This window comes from Corvus hawaiiensis, chromosome 27 (genome assembly GCF_020740725.1).
Source record: "Corvus hawaiiensis isolate bCorHaw1 chromosome 27, bCorHaw1.pri.cur, whole genome shotgun sequence".
NCBI lineage: Eukaryota > Metazoa > Chordata > Aves > Passeriformes > Corvidae > Corvus > Corvus hawaiiensis.
Genome location: NC_063239.1, coordinates 2,580,941 through 2,593,774, shown reverse-complemented (window position 1 = coordinate 2,593,774; position 12,834 = coordinate 2,580,941). Strand labels below are relative to the sequence as shown.

Below are 12,834 nucleotides of genomic sequence, written 5' to 3'. Positions count from 1 at the left end.
AAAGTCAATAAAAATTCAATTCAGATAAAGGTCCTTTCAGCTCGGCAGTGCAGGGGAATTATTAGCTCAGTGTTATGACAGTTAATGCAGTGAAATAAAAAATTGAATTTACACGTATTTAGACATTCAGACTGAATCAGCCAACAAAAAAAATCCGCCATTAATGAAATGAAGGTTTCCTTACACCGTCCTTTTACTTCTGACAAATGTTTGTTTTATCCCGTTAATGTTTATCCTGTTAGAAGACACCATTTTATATTGTCAAGAAGTGCTGGAACACTCCCTGGAAAGTCTCCCTTCAGGGCTTCTCCTGTGCTCCAGCCCTCCTCTCCCAGGGAACATTTCTCCCAGCTCCTTGCAGGCTTCCCAGGACTGCAAAGGGGAGACCTGAGCTGGGGGTTAACGGGAAAGGGCTCACCACAGACTGGGGGAAGCAATCCCTGAATTCCCTGCTGGTGTCAGGCTCTGGTTCTGTCAGGAGAACACCCCAGGTCTGATTCCAAGAACGGCCTGAGGCTTGGACGGTGACAGCTGTGTTTGGGGTTGTGTCTCTGCTGTCCCTCTGGGGGCATTTGGTGCATTTCCCCCTTTTGCAGCTCCCAGCAGGGTCTGTGGGTGCTGAGTGACGATGCCACAGCACATCAAGGATGTCACAAGTGGAAGATCATCCCCCATCCCTAAATGTCTCCATGGACAGCAGCTCCATCATTTGTTCTCGCCAACACCAGCTCAGTGCCCTGCAGGAATGCCAGGGTTCCCGTGGCAGCCTCGGCTCTCTTTGGGATGGCTTTGTCCCAAGAAAGGAGGGATATTTTTTCCTCTGCTGACACCTGTGGCTTCCTGGGATGTTCCTGCAGCATCCCATGGGGAGGGTTTGTACAGACAGAGGTGCCTGACCACCTCCATGGATATTTAACCCCAAACCCAGCCTTCCCACCCCTTAACCCCCCAGAAAAGCGGGATTTACTCACAAGCGATGCGCACGGACGCCTTCCTGCTCTTGGAGGTGCCCAGGTGGCTCCAGGCCACGCACTGGCACCAGTAATCCTCCGGGCCATGGAAATCCTCCACCTGCTGCCTCGTCACGTTGATGGAAACCTCCCGGACCTTCAGCCCTGAGCAGGGAGAGGCAGAGGATCAGCAGGGACAGGCATGGGGGTGAGGCCGAGGGGACCCAAACCTGTCCTTTTAATCAACAAAACAAGGTTTTCCATCAGGGCAAAGCTGTAATTACTCGCACAATAACGAATTGCCACTAATTAAACTCTGTAAGATGAGCAGGTCATAATGCACTGAGTCCCACGAGTGACGCTGGGGTCTTTGCAACACTCAACACCTCCCTCAGAATCCCCATCTCTGGTGCCTCCTTCGCCCAGGATGTTTGTCTGGAATTCAATCATACACAATAAAAATGTCTTTCAGTCTGACATCTCCGTGCCCTTGAAAACCTCCCTTGAGCACCGTGGCCCTTCAGAGCAGGAGCATTTCCCTCAGACAGAGCCTGAAGGTAAATTGCAGACCTCCAGAAGCCTCACACGCCTTTGGTGCTGCACCCCTGGGATATTCCTCAGACCTGCAGCCACCTCGGCATGACAGCCTTGGGAGAGGAAATCCAATCCAAACCCGGGTTCAGAGGCACTGGGAACCATTTGAGAGAGTCAGGAAAACGTTAAATGAAAATAGAAAACAATCCCTCCTTGTTCTTCCTCCTCTCTCCTCCGGTGCAGTCCCCAGACAGTTATTTCCCCTCCACTGGAAATGGAGGCAAACCCAATCTCACCGTGTATTTCATGCCTGTGGAGTTTATAAAGCAGCAAGAATTCTAAACCTGAACTCCATAAAAATTGGCTTCCACTTAATCTCAGGCATCATTAACAGCTGGGCATCCGCTCCTCAAAGGACTGGGAAGTCAATGTGCTCCTCTGGCAAGAGCGGGGACGGGGTTCACTGGGGATGCTCCAGAGAGGGGAAGCTCAGATAAGCTTTAAATTCTATAAAAAATACAGAATATTTGATACTTTTCCAGCAACAGGCAAAGGGGATTTTTACTCCTTTTCATTAAGCCTGGCTTACAATGAAACCCAAAGACAGGGACAGACCCTTGACAGCTCCCCAAGTTGTCTCAAGAATCCCTTCAGCCCCTCAAATATTTATTCCCCCTGCAACAAACAAACACAGTTTACCTGGCTGCTTTTATTTACATTTTGTTTTCCCCGTGTTGGTGCTGTTTTCAACAAAGCTGTTTACAAAGCCTCCCTTTATTTTCTGACACGGTGACAACAAACCCTGAGGAACAAAGGCTCTGCCAGAGACCCTGCCAGGAAAATGCACCCCCTCAACAAAACCATCCCAGCTCTGCCAGCCATAAATCCTTGGATTCTGGCACAAAAATGTTTTGCTGAGAGATCCGTTCAGGTTTAAGGTAAGAGAAGCTCCAGTGAGTTCCCTCAGAGAGGATCTGGGTGCTGCTGACAGAGCAGAGCTGCCCTGGCTGAGGGTTTGGGATCCCACCAGCCATTCCCACCTCCAAGGAGCAGCTTCCCCAGGGGAAAACCCTCCCTGGATTAGCCCGAGCTGTGCTGACCCCACTCACACACCCAGGTCCTGCTCCCTCTGCTCCTGAGCTGCTCTGAGGATTTTGGGAAGCAGCAAAGAGAAGCAGAGGTGTGGGAGCTCCCCCAGCACAGCCCCTGCTCACAACAACAGGATTCTGACACCAAGCAAAAAATCATCACTTGATGATGAATTTTGGAGAAGCTGAAGCCATTTCTTGGCTCCTGGGTGCTGCAAATTTCTGAGCAGGCGTCAGTGAATTCAGGCATTTACAGCTCCAGATTTATTAAGGCGGAATATTCTCCAGCCTGGCTCTTCCTTTCATTGACACGGCGTTTAATTAATCTATAAATCAGCCTGTATTTAATGTGGCAAACAAAGAGCACACGGTTTGGGGAAGCTGGCAGTTCAGCGTTTTGAGAACGGGCCAGGTAGGAATTCAGATCCTCTTAAAGGCCTCCCAATTTACCCATAGACAAAATAAATGCATCCAAAACTGCAGAATCTCGGAATTGCTGGGGTTGGACGGGACCTCTGGAGAACCTGGGGTGTTTGGGGGAAGTAATGCTTTGTTTATGGAGAAAGTGCATCTATTTTCATTTGTTTTAGGAACAACGACAGAAAGCAAACCTATTGGGAGGAGAGGAATATTCTTCATTTATCACCCCTGTATTTCACCAGCAAACACATCCACCTCCCCTCTGCACCTCGAGAAATGCCGGGAAAATCGTTCATGGGGAGTGACAATGGGTGAAAAATCCGTGCAAATAAAACCAGGCACCTCATAAACAACAGCAACATTTTACCTGCGACTTCAATAACTCTAATAAGCACTGCGAGCCCAACCCTTTAAATTATTGTGCAAATTAGAACCATCATCTTTTGTTTTACAGTAGAGCCGTGCAGAATATCAAGTGCTGGCTGTGGCACTGATATGCTAATGGGCTCTGCTGGATGCTCGAGCTGCACGCAGACCGACGATGGCAGCAGATGAATAATTGCTCTCCGTGTACTAAACATAACAGAACTGCAGAGAACTTCAGCATTTGTTAGCTTTATTTGTTTAAATGAGAAAAACACTGACAGCAGTTATTGCTGTAATCCTTCCAGTTATCAGACAAGGAAACTCTGCGAGCCTCTGCTGAAACCCCGACCTGAAATACCTGTGCAGGTTCTGGAGTGTCCAGGGCAGTGTGCAGGAAATGCAGCCGAGGGGATTCACCAGCCCCTCACTATCACACTTCCATCACAGCAGCGTCCACGAGCTCGGCTCTCCCTTGATGAGAACAAAGTCCCTGCTCTGCCACGTTTGGGAATAAACAGGAAAAGCAGAGGCAGGGCAGCAAAACCACCACAGGGACACTTCAGGCAAAGCCTTCCAGACGTTCCCAGACAGCAGCAGTGTCCTACAAAACCCTCCCTCTCCTGCTGCTGCTCCACGGGCTCACAGACACTCCTGGGCTACTCTGAGGTTTTTATTCCCCTGCCATAAAACCAAAATTATGAAAAATGGGGCTCAGTGCTCATCAGGGTGACAGGGCACACCCTGCCTTGGGACACCCCCGAGTGGCACTGCAGCCCCTCTGCCAGGAACCCACACAGGTGCTCAGACACATTCCCTTCATCCAGCACCAAATCTGCTCCGGTCTGGGGTTCTGGTTGCTATTTTTCACCACTTCCTCACATCCTCTTGGAATTTTGATCCCACACAAGCACTGGAAGGATGGAGAGGCACGGAGCCCTTCAGTGCAGTGAGGCCCTGGAACCCCCCCTTTAACCAAAAGCCCAATTTTTGGCACAAATCCCGGTGCAGTTGTTCCCAGCTGGAGCCCCCAGGGCAGCGGGACCCGCGCTGTGCTTGGGGACAGACTCGGTTGTGCGCCAGACTGGACTCCAGAAATGAGGGCATTGCACATTAATGCCAAAAACCCCAACAGGCTGCTGCTCACTGAAGGCTGAGGAGTTCCAAACTAATTCCTGGCTGTGGGTATGGATCATGGTGAGAGAATTCCCTTCAGTGCTGCCTCTCCCTGCATTTTTGTGCCCATTCTGAGGCCCACTCTGGCACTTTGGGAACACCTGGACCCTGCCCTGCCTGCACCACGCTGGTTTTTGGGGTCCTGACCTTTGGGGCACCTCCACCCCTGGGCTAATAAACTCGACCCTGCAGCGTTTGTGTGGCCAGGGGACGTGTCCCTGCCCGTGGCAAGGGCTGGAACTGGGTGGATTTTAAGGTTTCTCCCAACCCGAACCATTCCGTGATCCCAACCCTGTTCCTCTGAGTCTCAAACCTCAACCTTAAGCTCCTGTTACCAATCTTGGTTTATTCTGTTATTAACCCAAAGCTTAGAAAACATAATTGCAGCACTCACAGAGAGATTTTCTGTAACCATATGGAAGGAAAGCTTTTAGGGATGACATTTCTCCCATATTGATTCAGCAGGGCCTTTAGAAGTAAAGGTTATGCCTATTAAATTATTTCTGAAAAGGTAACTGTAAAAAATTAAAATTCATTCAGATTAGCATTTATAAAAAAAACCCCTCTAATACGAAATTTCTTCAGAATGTGTCACTTCAAAAGAATGCCAAGCACTACTTTAGGAGGTGCAACTTCTTTTTAAATGGCATTTTTGCCTCTAAAAAAGGGATTTCTTGTGTTGCTGGAGAAGGTGTTGTACACACAGAGCTCCTGCCAAGGCTGGGGGTTGCCTAGCAATGCTGGGATTGGAGAGGGGAGAAAAGCAATAACACCCAGCATTGTGGAGCACAGCATTAAATTGGTGTGCAATACTTATCAGGACGCTGCTAAATGACAAAAGATACAGGCACTGCTTGCAGCTGATCACATCTGACCACTCCCAAATCTCTCCCTTCTCATTTTCTTCTCTTCCACACGCGCTGGACACGGTGGATCTCTCCTGGTTGGGTTATTCCCACCCCAGTTCCTGCCCTGGCTGGGGGCAACTCCGGGGCTCAACCCAGCAGGAATCCCATAAGAACTGCAGTTTCCCTATTTCCAGCTCCTGCTACAAATTGAAACAGAGGAACCCCAGTTCCCTGCAGAGCTCCCTGGCGTGGTCAGGGTTAGGGTCAGGGTCAGGCTTAGGGTCAGGGTTAGGGATCTATCCCGGACATGGCTCCTGGCTCACCTGTGGCCTCGTCCAGGCTCTCGTGGGACACATGCTCGTTCTGGTGCACCCACTCCCCGTTGCACTTGAAGAAGATCTGCATGGCGGGCACGGCCCTGCAGCGCAGCACGATGGGGTTGCTCTTGATGATGTAGGAATCGTCCGGCTCCTCCAGGAAATGGGGCAGAGTCCCCGGGGCGGAGGGGATGGACTCGGGCAGGGACTCGCTGTTCTCATTTCCTGAAAGGCATCGACAGGAAAATTCACATTTTTCGTGGTTTTTTCCACCGTCTCGTTTTGTTGCTGGAGTGAAAAATCCACTTTGGGTCTTATTTAAGATCGGTTTTACCCCGGGAGCACCTGCAGAGCTCAGCGGCTGCCAGGCTGGGCTTTGCAAGGACACACACACAGAGGAAAGAAATCAAATAACTGAAGTGTAAGGACTGTCAAACACAAAACAGCATCAATACCATCCCAAAACTGGGAACTGAGGGTTCAGAAGCTGCAGAATGTGAACGTAGAAGTTTTCACCACTTCTACACATCCTCTCAGAATTCTGATCCTCAGCTGCCATCAGGGGCCAAGGGCATTCCTCCAGCAGGGGATGAGCCTGGGTGCCTCAGTTCCTGAACTCCAGAGGCTCTGGAAGAGAGGCTCTGATTTTCTAACAACTCCCATCCAGTCAAATCCTCGTTGCTCCTGTCAAACCTGGGAAATTCCCATTGATCTCCAGCAATGCTGGAATTTATTTCAGTACTCCGTCAGTTTTTGGCGAAAATTCAGAGGAAAGCAACAAATCTAAGTGGGAAGGGGATTGATTTCTGAAGGAAGATCAGAGAGCACTGAGCACACCCAGTCTGGATAACAGAGGAGACGTGTGAGGATGAAGGGAGCCCGGGATCAGAGAGGAAGTAGCTGAGGGCACGAGAGATCTGACTGAACCCAAAGCAATGAAATTAAGGCAGATGAGAGGGAAGTTGTGGTGCTGTGAAGGAAAACTGAACCCTTCCCGTGTCTGGGAGATGACAGAATGATGAGAACGTTGTTTTATTTCTGTTAAATCCAGGTAGCTGTCCCTCAGCACGGAGCTCTGTGTGTGCAAACACTCCCCGAGCTGTGCTGGGAAATCACAGCCACCTTCAAACGAGTTCCGTGCTTTAAACCCCTTCTCGGGGTGCTTTATAAAATATTATCAGAACTTTCAGCGCTCTACTCCTGAACGCTGACGCCCATTTCCATCCCGTCAATCTCCAGTAACGCTGCGTCCCTGCAGGCTTTATTAAATCCCAGCTTTACGGGAAATAACAAAAAACGTCACGATGAGATTTCAGAGGGGCTTGGGAAATCCCAGGCTCCCGTCAAGGCTCCACAAGGCAGCAGCACCCCCCGTGCGCAGGGAGAGTAGCAGCTGAGCCCACAAGGATCACCCAGCTGGAGAACTTCCCCTGACCCTGCGCCATTCCATTGAATTTGCTATTTAGGGCAAGGCACTGAGGAGGAAATCCCAGCCCCACTGAAATCCAGGGTGAATTTTTCCCAGCAGGTCTTGTCTGGATTGTGTGGTCTGGCTTTTTGTGGGGTGTCAGGGAGCTTTTGGGGCTGGGAATGGCTCCCTCCCAAGGAAATCCTTTCACATGATCAGGTAAATCCAGGAGCATCTTCATCGTTTTCCTTTGAAAATCCAGCCAGCCAAGGCCCCAGCACACACAGGCAGGAATGGCTTCCCGTCCCCAGCAGCCTCACCCAGGCATTGCTTTCTGCGGGACGTTCATGCTCCAGGTGGAATCAGCACAACATTCCCGAATAAATAACATTTTACCCATTTACCTGCAGGAGCTGCTGAGCAGAGCAAAGCCTCTCCCAAAGTGCCCTTAATACTCAGAATTTTACCTTAATTCCTCTCCCTCTGTGATCACCTTTGCTGTGCCCTCACTCGAATTCAAATTCCCCTGGAAGCTGCTGGAACTTTCCCAGGGGCTGACTGCAAATCCCCGATGTTTTCCTTGTCAGGTTTTGGGATTCAGGCCCTTCGGAGCTACACAAAAAAAGCTGTTTTGTAGCAGCAGCAAATGACAGAGGAGCAAAGCCTGACACACAATTCTTGTGCTTTTCATTCCTGGAAAATTACCTTTCAGGAAGGGTTTTGTGTTTTATGCTCTGCACACGAGGCCAAAAGGGACTTTAAATCTTTTTATGACAATAATAGAAATGAGAAAGAAAGGAGGGGGAAAAAAAAAGTCAGGAACAAACATTAAATTCTTCTCTGGAATAAACACACTGCTGTTGTCAGAGCATATTAGGAAATGTGGACAGCAACAGACAGGGATGAGTCAATATTTCAAAACTGATTAGGGTAATTTAGATGTTAAAATGAGATGTTTAAACCAATGAAAAACTGTGAGTTCTGAACTTTTTTTTTCAAATTATGAATTATTTAAAGTCGGCAGCATTATCTTTCTATATTAAAAAACCCCCAAAAGTTAGAAGTGCCCCAAACAAGCCACGTAAATAATGATAAATGCAAACAAATCCGACAATAAATTGTGCAAGGACTTTTCCCAGGTTTCTAAACACAACCCGTTTTACACTTTGGTGGTACCAGAAAAACAGAGCTCTAGAAGTCCCAGACGGGGCTGACTTCCTCCCTCTCTGACCCTGCAGCCCCGGGAGCAGAGGGAGCTGCTTTCCCTCTCTGCCTGGGGGGTTGGGTTTTTCCTGATTTCTCTGACTGCCCTGAAGCGATTCCTCCATTCAGGGGCCATTCCCACATAAAACCGATCCCAGTTCCCTCCAACCTCCTTGTCCTGCTCAGGAATTCCTCCCCCTTGGCCTCCTCTTCCCAAGCCCCCTGAATTTACAAATCCTGGCAGCAGCACTGGGTTATTTCCTGCTGGTTTGGATGTTTTCTGCCCCCAATCCAGAAGGAAAAAGTCTTTTCCCAGCTGAACATCCCAATCCCTCCTTGGGACAGGCCCATTCAGGAGCAGAAACACAACTGGAGATGGCCAATATTCCAAATATTCACATTCCTCCCCTTCCACGTATCCAACACCTCTGATTCCTGCTGGACTTTAACCCCCTGGGGCCAGGATTTCCTCCAGCACCAAATAAAGTCAAGTGCCTTTCCCTCGTGTGCTCAGCTTGCCAGGGAAGTCAGGGGATGGAAAAATAAAAAGCCTGTTTCAGAATAGAGAATTTCCTCCTGCCTGGAACCGTTTCCATGATGAAATTTGAGTCATTATTCAGTCAGAGAAGCAACTCGGTGAGATTTGCCTACATTTGCTTAATCAGATGACCCCGGCCCCCACGCAAAGTGCGTTTTTTGGAAGTCGCTCAGAAATTGATGGAAATGGCAGATTTTGTTGCCCACGTGGAATCCTTTAAAGCCTTTGTTGTTTCCCCTGGCTCAGGGATTTGCTGGCGCCCCAGGACAGGGTATTTAGCAAGGACTGAGCACAGGAGAGCCACAGGAGAGACTAGGAGACACAGAACCAAATCCTGAGGAGCCCCACTCCACCGGGACCTCCCAGCTCATCCCATTCCACCCCTGCCACGGGCAGGGAATCTTCCACCACACCAGCTTGCTCATCTCCATTTATTCCTAGTTCTTTAATGCTTTTAGCAGGATTCTTGATTTTTTTTTCCTGGCTGCTGTACAGCAAAAAGCCAGATTTGGTTTCATTAATGAACTTTAAATGCCTTTGCCCAATAATACAGTGGATTTTTTACTGCATAGTGACATTTTCCCTACAAGGAACACCCCTCAATATATCAGTGAATCCTTCAATAAATCAGTGAACTCTCAGTAAGTCAGTGAACCCTCAATAAATCAATGAACCCCATAATAAATCAATAAACCCTCAATATATCAGTGAACCCTCAATAAACCAATGAACTCCTCAATAAACCAATGAGGCCCTCAATTAATCAAAAAGCCCTCAATTAATCAATGAACTATCAACAACCAATGAACCCCTCAATGAATCAGTGAACCCTCAATAAACCAATGAACACCTCAATTAATCAATAAACCCTCAATAACTTAATGAACCCCCAATTAATCAATAAACCCTCAATAAATTAATGAACCCTCAATTAATCAATGAACCTTCAATAAACCAACGAACCCTCAGTAAATCGGTGAACCCTCAATAAACCAATGAACATTCAATAAACCCATGAACCCCGTAAGAAATCAATGAACCCTCAGTAAATCAATGAACTCCCAATAAACCCAGCACGTCCATGGAGCCCTGGTGGGGAGCCAGGGATTCTGTAAAACCCCAGCACCCAGCCCAGCTCATTCCTGTGCTTCCGTCAGTCTCTCCCCAGTTCCCAGCCCACGCTGGGACTCACAAGTGCTGCAGCTCCACCTCGGCAATCCAGCCTCTGATATCTGCATTAACTTCTCCAGACCCTCCCACTTCCCATGGATATAAAGTATAAACTTCCAGCGGCTCTGCCATAATCCTTCCCATCAAATATTTGGGCGACAGGTGGAAAATTGTTCTGCCAGCTGAGGAAGACAAAATCCATCCCTCCCGGCAATTTTTCACAATGGAAACTCCAAAAAATGAATGTGCAATAAGTTGTGGAAATAAATCTGGGATATCATCAGGCGCAAGCAGCGTGCTGGGAATCTTCAGGCGCAAACGAACCCCGCTTATCTGGGTGTTAAAAATCTCATTTCTCCTGCCGAGTGCACAAGGTGAGACACCCACTGGGGCTGCCACTCGAGACCTCCACCTCTGCACCTGGGCTCCTCCAGCTGGGACCATGGATTGAGCACACCTGGGGACATTCCCTCCATTCCCTGTGGCTCAAGAGCCAGCCTGGAAGTGACTGTGGGGAAGGGAAGGGGACAAACACTGCCTGGAATCAGGGCTGGGGCTGTCTGAGAGGGACAGACAAGCTGGGAGCAGCCCCTGCCACAGCCTGGACTCTCCTCTGTCCCTGGAAGGGAAGCCAAGGCTTGGCCAGCTCCTCCTCTCCCCGCCAGGAGCACACCCAGGGTCCCTCATGGAGCAGAAAAGCTCTGTCCCCCCAGGACTCCCATTTCTGGCACTTTTTCCCCCACAGCCCCTTTTCGCCCCAGCTTCTCACCACCAGCAGCACCAACGTTGTCACCCAAATCGCTCCTCACACAGAGCCCGCCTGAGAGTGGCACCAACAGAGGCCCCGGGTGTCACCGGAACGGGGCTGTGGCTGCTCTGGCACACACAGAACTGCTCCTCTGGAAAGGCTTTTCTGCCCCTGAGTGAGGCCATTTTCCCAGTCCTCCCTTCTCCTTCTTTCCAGTCTCCTCTCCCAAAGCTCCCAAGTCCTTGCTCAATCCCTGCGCCCCTGGCAGAGGCACCACTCACTCACACCTTTATTCCTGTAAAATAGAGGGAAGTTTAAATTATCCCACCTTTACCCACAAATTCCAGCCTTCGTTCCCCTCTGACTCTGCCAGAATTACTCTGGAGCTCCATGCAGGGCTGCACTTCCAGTCCCATGGAATTCATTAAAGGAATTTCCACCAACCACCCCATCCCAGGCTGCAGCAGGGGAGGGCATTTATTTTCCCCAGCGAGGATTAATTTGTTGATAAAACATTCCTGGCCCTTCCTGTGCCACAGAGATGAATGTGCATCCCACTGTAATCCCTTCTGGATCCTAAATTTATTTATATCTGAGCTATACATATTTATAAAAATGATATATTGCATTTATTAAATATTAAGGGAGTTACGAACTTGAAGAATCTTTTACCCGTTCATACATTTATTTAACAATCTAGATTTTTTTTTCTTTGAGCAGCATGCAAGCAATATAAATCTTTAAAAGGAAAAGGATTCTCCAGCATCCCAAACAGATGGATCTGTAACTAAAAATCCCCCAGCACGGGGTGTGTGAGGAGTCTCAAACTTCTCCCGAGCACAGTGACCTTGCTGAGCATCAAACTCCACCATCAGCCCCTGCCAGGAGGGAATTACAGCCTGGAAAACGGGGACTGGGGGGCTGGAATCGCCACTTTCCGATTGCACCAGGACAATTCCCAGCACAAAAGGAACTTCCCCTCCCACAGATCCCTGTTTTTAGCCAGAGCCGGTTCCACACACGGGGAATGGGGAATGAGCCGTGAATCACTGCCCTCCTGGGGTTATTTTAGATTTATGTATAAAGGTACCAAGGAAATGAGAGCCAGGGGCTGTCCTGGATGGATCAGGGGCTGTGATCGCTGCCAGGGGAGATCCAGAAACAGAGGCAAGAGGAGGCTCCATCCCTCAGGGACCACCCAGCAGCTCCAGCACAGCCCCGCAGTGTCCAAAGTGACACCAGTGACGACCCTGCCCTGCCCCTTCTCCTGGGGACACTGCTCTGCCGCTCAATGAATGACCCAACAATTCCTCCCCAGGAGCCCTGAATGGAGCATTTCTGTCCAGAACTATCAAAAATCCCATTTATTGCCCAGCAGAGTGCCTGCAGAGCACAGAGTTCACCCCGAGCGTCCTCCCAGGCTGAAATCAAACCACAGCCCCCTGCCCAGCGCGGACAACCGCAGCTTCCAGGAGAAATGGATGAACGAGGGAAGGAGGGGACTCCCCAGATTAACTCCCCTCCTACTAAAAATGTCATGTTTCACCTGCTCATGTGGATTCCTGCCCTGCTCCCAGAGCTGTGTCTCTGATGAGATGTGGGTTCAGTTAACCTTAATTACTGAGACAACGATATGGAAATGCTCATTTGGAAAAAAAACCCCACAACAGGAGCTCAGAGAGAAACTCAGCTTCATTTCATGCAGGCTGAGTGAGAAACCAAGCTCCAGAAATGGGGCCTTTATTCCAATGCTGAGAGCTTGAGACCACGGCAATAGTAAATGATGAAATTACAATTTAGGGACACTCAGTGGCCGAGTAAGACATCACAGTGCAATTCTCAACAACTGAGCCTTAAATCCCTGATGAGCTCATTAAAACTGGACTGAGGAGTGCTGCAGCTCTTTCTGCTCCTTCAGGTAACTCCGACTTGCTGAGAAAATTGGGACCATTAAGTATTAATAGACGTAATTCCAACATACAGTGCCCAATTCAAATATGAGTTTAGAGGTGAAGAATACCAGATTCCCCAAATTCCTGTAATATCACGTATGAGCTGTTTTTTCAGGCAT

The 12,834-nt window shown here is 49.1% G+C and overlaps 1 protein-coding gene across 2 annotated transcripts in view; it reads right to left on the bottom strand.

Annotated features, from left to right (window-relative positions):
* UNC5D (unc-5 netrin receptor D) overlaps positions 1-12,834 on the bottom strand; it is a 90,967-nt gene that overhangs the window by 47,583 nt on the left and 30,550 nt on the right. For both annotated transcript variants that reach the window (XM_048287365.1, XM_048287366.1), the window contains exons 2-3: positions 5,703-5,921; positions 972-1,115 (exon numbers count right to left, since the gene is read on the bottom strand). In XM_048287365.1, coding sequence (XP_048143322.1) covers positions 972-1,115; positions 5,703-5,921 — 363 coding nt within the window. The remainder of the gene's footprint in view (positions 1-971; positions 1,116-5,702; positions 5,922-12,834) is intronic.